This window comes from Pterocles gutturalis, unplaced genomic scaffold, assembly GCF_000699245.1.
Source record: "Pterocles gutturalis isolate BGI_N339 unplaced genomic scaffold, ASM69924v1 scaffold24110, whole genome shotgun sequence".
Classification (NCBI taxonomy): Eukaryota; Metazoa; Chordata; class Aves; order Pterocliformes; family Pteroclidae; genus Pterocles; species Pterocles gutturalis.
In genome coordinates, this window is record NW_010146540.1 from 5475 (window position 1) to 13179 (window position 7705).

At 41.4% G+C, this 7705-nt stretch overlaps 1 protein-coding gene across 1 annotated transcript; it reads right to left on the bottom strand.

Moving 5' to 3' along the window:
* Positions 1-2264: 2264 nt before the first annotated feature.
* Positions 2265-7496, bottom strand: LOC104470745 (E3 ubiquitin-protein ligase MARCH3; the record flags this gene model as incomplete). Its single annotated transcript, XM_010085780.1, has 2 exons — positions 2265-2423; positions 7287-7496. Coding segments are annotated over 2 exons (369 nt in total), but the record flags the coding sequence as incomplete, so codon positions are not given.
* Positions 7497-7705: the final 209 nt, after the last annotated feature.

Consider the following 7705-nt stretch of genomic DNA (forward strand, 5'->3'; position numbering starts at 1 on the left):
TCTGCTTCTGTATGCTTTTTTCAGATTAAATAAGCTGTCTTTAAACAAGAAATGAAATTTGAAATAACGCAGACGAGCTGCACCAAGTCACTGCTGATCTGTGTGCATATACCTTGCAGCTTTATTTGAAGAATTGCTTTCCTAGTTGCTACTTAATTCTGTATCATCCTCATTTAATTTCATGAAACAGAAGCAAGAATAGTACTTACTTAAGAATAACACTTCTTCGGTAGACCAGCTTTCTGGGGTACATCCCAAAGAAGCAAAATTAGTAACACAATTCTGAAGAAAGCTTACGTAAAGCAGATGTGTAGGCATTAAAACACAGTCTGACAGTGTCCTGACCCAGCTAGACTTGCTTTATTTCTGTGCCCCTGGCTAGCAGGTTTTCTTTTAACCTGGAGCTCTGCTTAGATCTATTTTCAGTCTTCGATCCAGAAAGTTGGTTTGGAAAGAGGGTGTAACAAAAATCAGTACAGGTTTTAGGCCATCACAGAGATTGTGATATCCATGTCTTCAGAATCTTCTGTAGTTTTCTCTGGAAGAGAAGCAGGTGTTCACTGCCAAACATATGACCAATTTCTGACCTTTTTGTCAGACTAATAAGTATAGATCTGCAGACTCATGAGTTTCTTACACATCTGGGCTTGCTGTGAAACTAGTTTTGTGTCTGAATGAGGCTGTTATTGCTTTATATAGGTAATTGATTCTTACTGCCCCATGAAACTGACAGTTTTACAAAGAATATTTTTAAATAACATTACTTCAGTTAGACTGGTCCAAAGACAGACTGAAGAAGCTAACAGATTTGATTTTGTGTGCTAAGCTTTTTCTACCATAGAGCACACATAACATCAAATAAGCTCTTTTCTGATGGTAAACACCCATCATACCTTCAACTATCTCAATAATAATTAGCCTGCTTGCTATGTGTTCCTTTTTCTTTTTGATTCCTGCAGAGTTTGTAAACAAAGCACATGGTGGCATTGCCATCTACACACATTTCTAAAAAAATTATCTGTTCAAAGGGGCTACGTATCAATTGCTAATTTTATCAGCATTTGTTAATGAAATTTTGTGTAGTTCTGTAAAATAAGTCTCTCTATACAAGTGTGTGCGTCTTCTCTGAGAGTGAAGAATTGCTGAATGAATTGGGCATAAAACCAATGGGAATGCGTAATGTCACCCAGGAATAAAGTGTAATCTCTACACTCTAAATTCAGTTTGGTCATCAGAGTAGTTTTTGTATTAATTTTTTTTAAAAAGAGCCTTTGTCTCAGTGCTACAATGAGAGGTCGGGTTTTACATATACTCTGCTAAATCTACCTGTCAAGCTGAAAATTCTGCAGCTTTAAAATAATGCTAATTTTTATACAAGACAAGTTCCTTCTTCCCAGAAGAGGTCTAATGATCTCATTATGTATGCAGAGTTCTCCTTACAAAAATATCTTACAATTAGGGTTAAATTCAGCTTGGTGTAAATGCAGAGTAAATTGGCTAAGTTTGAATTCACGTGCGCAGAATGTGCACTTCAGTGCTGAATGTAGTGCCTAATTTGTTGCTTCTCAGTGAAACAGTACTTTTTTTTTTTTTTTTTTTTTTTTTGAGGGCTATGTAGTGGAATACTTTCGAGTAGGAAGATTATTGCAATTTGTGTCATTTTTCTGTTTTGCACATGCTAAATTCATTACTGAAGAATTTTCCTCTTGGAACTTCCCTGCCAAATAGGAAACAGAAGACAATTTTCTAATTGCATTATAGCATTTAAATATGCCAACTTGTAGAACACCTTTTAATAACTCAAATTTTGGTACAAAGGACCTTCAAATAAAATCAACTCGGGGAATGCCATTGCTGTGCTTTAGGAAGGAAAAAACAGCACTGGTAACTGTCCACCTACCTAAAGAAATAATACTGTAGGAACAGGAAATTATAAAAACAGCACTTTTTAAACCTGTTTTGCATTGTTAATTATCATAGTTTAATATTTTAGACAATAAAAAAGTTTGCATCACTTTATGATGCAAGTATTGAACATGAGTTTGTAGAATTCTGTACAGTATATGCTAAATAAACAAGTTTGGCAGCTTAGCAAATACCTCATGATTGCAGCATCCATGATTTGAATTCAAACAGTGATTTATTCTTCTGCAAAAAGTTTGTAAATCAGAATAGCACACTCCTCGGTTCTGGACAGCATCTGGACTCCAGTGAGTTTGAGAAAAATGTTTTTAGTGCATGGCCACTGTGCAGAACTGCCTAAATCAAACAATTGTCTCCTTTGAGTTCCTTTTGAGGGACTGCTGGCCCAGCAGGGATTGCTGGCTGGAAGGGACATTGGCAGACTGTGGCATTAGGAGGATCACCCGCTGATTGGTCCGACGCCATTCATTGTATAATCTACAGTGATACCTAAAGGATACCTGGGGACAGAAGAGATGCACTGTGTTTAGAGACACTGCAGTCCTCCAAGGAGTCAGTTGGGGTTTTGGGGGAAACACCTTCAAGTGGAACATAAAGCTGATAAGCGGCCTAACTAAGTGGGATAAAAATGAGCAAAATGTGGTGGGCAAAGATGAGACCTACCATGTAGATGGCTTGTTCCCCATGCTGCCGCAGCAGAGACGAAAAGCAGCCTGTGCCCTACTTTCTGCTGTTGCATACCCCTCATTCCCTTTTCTATAACATGAAAAATCAGGCATCCTGCCTCTGTCTTTCCCAAGAACTAGAATTATTGGCAGACACTTAACAATGAAAATGAGGTTGGAGTACTATCATGCTACAAGTTGCTGAACTGACAAATAATGTAATTGGCTAGATGAAGGCTTGCAGATAGCTGAGCTGTGTGCAGATGCTGACAGGGTTGTATGTTCTACCTTGTAATGCTTTATTGCTGAATGCATCAAGTTCAAGATTGCACAGATGCAACAAGTGAGTGTGAGCCATCTGCCAACATGTGTACCTCAATTTAGATTGTCTTTGATTTTTGTAAAATTGTTATCAGCTAACCAATTTCAATCTTAGTGTAGTTCTGCTAATATGGAAGAGAAATGGCCGACTACTGTGGATATATAAGCTAGCTTGGCCTGATGCTTCTTAAAAATAGTTTATTGCTTACTTTAGTGACAGCCAAGTGTAGTGAGAGTTATGTCTGTGTAAGATGATGTACGTGTGCAGTTTTAGATAAAAACAACTGTAAACCGGCTTTGGGACCTTTTGCATGAAATGTGCCACATGACAGCTCTTCTGTCTTCATGTGTAGCCGGTCATTTGTCACAGTTCTTTATGCACCAGTGACACTTCTGTAGGTCAATGCTACTCAGAGGGCAGAGGGTGCCATAAAAGCTGGAGGTAACATGCTTGGTTTGCACAGGTGGGTGGAGGGTGCTGGTGCTGCAGAGAAGTGGCTGTGCTGCTTGCTTTCCTACCCCTACAGCAATGATGGCCTAGCTGACAGCAAGGTATGGAGGGATATTAAGTAATATGCATGTGTATGAATGTAGCCCTCAAAACCCTTTCCTTATTGCAAAAGGGGTGCTTTTAACCAAATAAATTATTTGCCTTTTTTGTCACTAACAGGATTTTATAGAAAGACTTTCTGGTTTTTTATTACATCTTTATACAGCTGTCTGCTGTTAACAAGGGAAACCTATAGAGCTTTTGTTCACAAAGCAGTTGCCTAAAGTCAGCTCTTCCAGCAGATGAGTTGATTCCCCACCTTTCAATCTCCTCTTCTCACCCTGAAGGTAAAGCAGTCTGCATCTTTAGTTCTGTGGAATGTTGTATATGAAAGAACATGAGAAATCTCTTTTAGAAAGTGCAGTATCAGCAGAAATGATGTGGTACAAAGAGGGGGGAAAAAACACTTGCAAAGAAAAATGCCATGCAAAATGCAGTGACTGCTTCAGAGGAGTGAGCTAAAGTTTAGGTTGTTTTCAAGTAGCATCACATAAGATTCTTTGAGGAATGGTTGCATTGTTAACCCAAGCTTTAACTGCTTGTTTGTTTAAGGCATTTTCACAGGATATCCTACTTAAGTTTGACAGCTTGTTTACAATGGGTTCTTGCCTGGAGGCAGTTTCCAAGTGATGTCAGCTACTGAATTTCAGCAAAGACAGTTATTTGCCCTAAGCTATTAAGTTCCATGCAAAACTCTAGATGCTGAACAAAGGCCAGATTTACATTGGTCCTTTTTTGCCTCTTCAGTAGGACACAGGTGTCTATCTAACTTTGAATTAATTTGGGCTAGCCTTTGTTTGAAAGCAGTAGTCATGTTATACTAGAAGCTGCAGGGTCAAATCCTGTTATACTCCAACTTGCTACTTACAGGAGTCAAGATTACCAGGGTGCAAGAGAAGGCAGAGTGTGACACCGAGTTCTTAGTTTAAACAGCAATCTCAGTTTTGTGTCTGAAGCTTTCTCCTTGAGAGCAGCAGCCTTCTTTTTTTTTTTTTTTTTTTTTTTTTTGGTATGGGTACATAATTTACAGTGATTAAATGCAGAGGAAAAGCAACAACATTTCATGGAGAACTTAGCTGTTTTACGCGAAGGGATAAAATAGCTTCTTGGGTGCTAAAAATAGCATCTCTCCCATTCTCTACTCACTGGATAACTGTGGTGTGTAAATAATCTATATGCCAAGTTTAAAAAGAAAATAAACTGATTTATTGGAAGTAAAATGAAGTTTTAGTTTTCTTAATTTTCCCAGGATCTAAAGAAGCATTATATCATGTGTGTAATTTACCCCATGGCACTCAATAGATTCTCTGCAGAGCCATAACTAAGCAAGCAGTACAAGATTCTCCCATCTCAGAAAATTAGACGGCAGGTGCTGCTGAAGCAATGGATGGGGTTAGCACTTCTGTGTGTGGGTCCGTTCCTTGCTGCATGGCAAGGGCAGCGTGGAGCCTCCCCAAGGCAAATGCAGGATGAGGCTTTTCTGCATGATTGATGGGTCCAGGCTGCTGAGCAGAAAGCAGGCATGTCTTCCCTGTGTAGAACGATCAGTGTCATTTGTAAAGTAGTTGCTTTAAATCTCTAACTTGCTTTTGCAAATCTGCCCTCTGAGAAAGTGTGTGAAAATGTTGCCACTCAAACCTATTGATTTAATCAGCAGATATACTTCAACCTCCTCAAAACCGTTCCATCCAGTACAAATGCTGTGAGGGCAATTAGGCAATTTTTACACTGTGAAGAGAGCCTCAGAGTTCTTCCTGCCATGTCCCTTTGTTGTGCCCACTGAATTAAACCCATGATGAACAGGAGGGTTACTGTGCCCTGAAAGGCTTCCTGCCCTGCCATTCCCTGGTGAACACAATGCTTCGTTAGCCCATCCACCTCCTGCTGGTCTGAATAACAGATTAGAGTGGAATTAAATCCTCCACAACTCAGTGGACATTAAAGATACTGTATTTCAATTAAATCAACCAAGGTATGCATTTACATCAGGCTCGCTATCACCATGTTCTCCAAGGGCCAATAACACATTTCTCTGTATGCTTTTGAAGGGGTAAAAGTTACAAAGTCGATAGAAGGGGTTTTTGCCACTTCTAATGCAAATGCACTGAGATGCTGCAGAAGTCTTAATGAACAAGGTCAGGTATGTCCATGTGTCATGTGTAAATAAATCCAACTACTCAGCCATGCTGCCCTTTTCAACTTCCAACCATTTTGGTGCTTGTGAACTATGTGTATGAGGGAAGTTGGACAGCATTTGTGTTTCTAAGACAGTCGTACACTAAGGAAATTTGAACAACCTTTGTTTGAATACCTGACAGACATGTATACACACAGTACTGCAAGAAAGACAAGTGCCACCTCACTGCTGGAATAAATGGCCATCCTGTCAAAGGGGAGTGCTGCTGCTTCTGCTTCATGGAAAATGGAAGAAGAAACAACAAAAAGAGAAACTGCAAGGGGCTGAGGCAAAACTCTAAGCTGTCCCTGCAGTTAGGCATTGATAAAATTAGGCTGCAGTCCTCTATGGATGAGACAAGGTTTGGTTTCGCTGTTACGAATGAAGTAAATGAGATGTTACCTTTCGTAGCTTTCTTGGAGCTAGTTGTTAGGTAGTCTGGGGTTTCTGTGTTTCTCCCCACCTTCCCTTTTCCAAACTTACTCTGAGCTCAGCACAGGAGTTTCTTGCTGTGTGCTAGCTCTGCTAATGCAGTTCTTAAAGTGACAGCTCCTCAGCAGCTTACACTGATCAGAAACTGCTGGAAGGGGTTAGCCATACCCCGTGCAGCTGTACCCATGGAGGGGCAGCTGGGCGCTGGCCCTGTGGCATTAGTGGCCATGCCAGCACTACAGGCAGGCTCTTGCCCCAACTCAAGGCAGCACAGGCTCAGACAAGCTTCTCCTCCCACAGCAGCACAGCCTTGCACCACTGCACAAGCATCACCCTGTTACTGTGATTACTCCCTATGTCCACAGTTCTGTTCTCCTTCCCCCCACCAGAGCTAGAGCTGTGAAATGTCAAACTCAACAGAAGCCTGCAGTTTGCAGTGAACTGCCAGACCAGGGCTTGATAAACTCTTATTCTGGCAGGTGTCCTCTGGATTCCTTTTACTTCTGCTGGGCCAACTTTGTTGGTGTGCTGGGGCCAGGAACTGACCACAGTTTGACAACTTGACACAAAACAAGTGTCTTTTAATATGGAGCAGCACACAGTTGACAGCACGCCTGGGTGCAGGATGGGGATAAGGAAGCGATTTAATCTGCACTGCAAAGGCAGCTATGTTTCTACAGACCTGGGTGTAAGGTGTGTTCTGCTGTGGACTTCCCATGGTGCCACAGGAACAAGGAAAAGGGAAAGTATGGGATGCACCCACATCTAAGGCTTTTGAATTGTAAAACTGGCCAGATGTTGGATCAGAATAAAATCTGGATCTTCTGTGGCAGACAGGTTGTTCACCTAAAGCTTTTTTGTGTACTGTGCCTTCGCCTTTTGCACATTATTTTTCATGAAACTCCTTTCTGTAGCAGCTGTCTTGAACTCCTCCATGTTACGTCCTTGTCTCCCTCTTGCTACCCCTCTGGTATTTGGGGTTTGGAAATTACTGACGCCAAAGGCTAACTGTCTTTTTTGTTTTACAGAGAATTTGAATGGTGTGGCACCAAGAGGTTTCTTGCAGATAAAACTTAAATTTATCATTATCAGTACAGAAAGTAAACATAAGCAAGGCTTTGTACAATGGTCCACCCGCTCTACAGCCCTCAGTGTAATCAATTTTGTGATTTGTTCTTTCCCTTATTCCTCTGAGTTGAATAGAAAAACCAATACTTACTAGGGTCCAAAAGAGGTAAATAGTGAAGAGTGCGACAGTGAGTGCAATGAGGCCAACAGCTTCTAGCCTACTACTAAAGTGCAGATGGTCCACCGCTCCTCGTAGACACAACCAGCCAGAGATGGTCGCCAGCGGAGTGATAAACAAGAAGCATACCATGTCTCCAACGAGAGTCCGTTTCTCATGCTGGGGGCCTGGGTTCCTCAGCCACTGCAGGCAAAATGCAGACAAAGCACATGTCAGCACAGGGAGGTTGTTTTACTCGAGGTGAATTGCTCACTTGCAAAATGCAGACCTGCCCCTTCCAGGAGGGAACATGGAGCACATGCAGGATGTGGCTTTGACTGTCCCTACACAGTTCCAAACTCCTCCCCCTTGCTCCCTGCTTATGCACCTCTAGCCATGTATACCTATAGCAT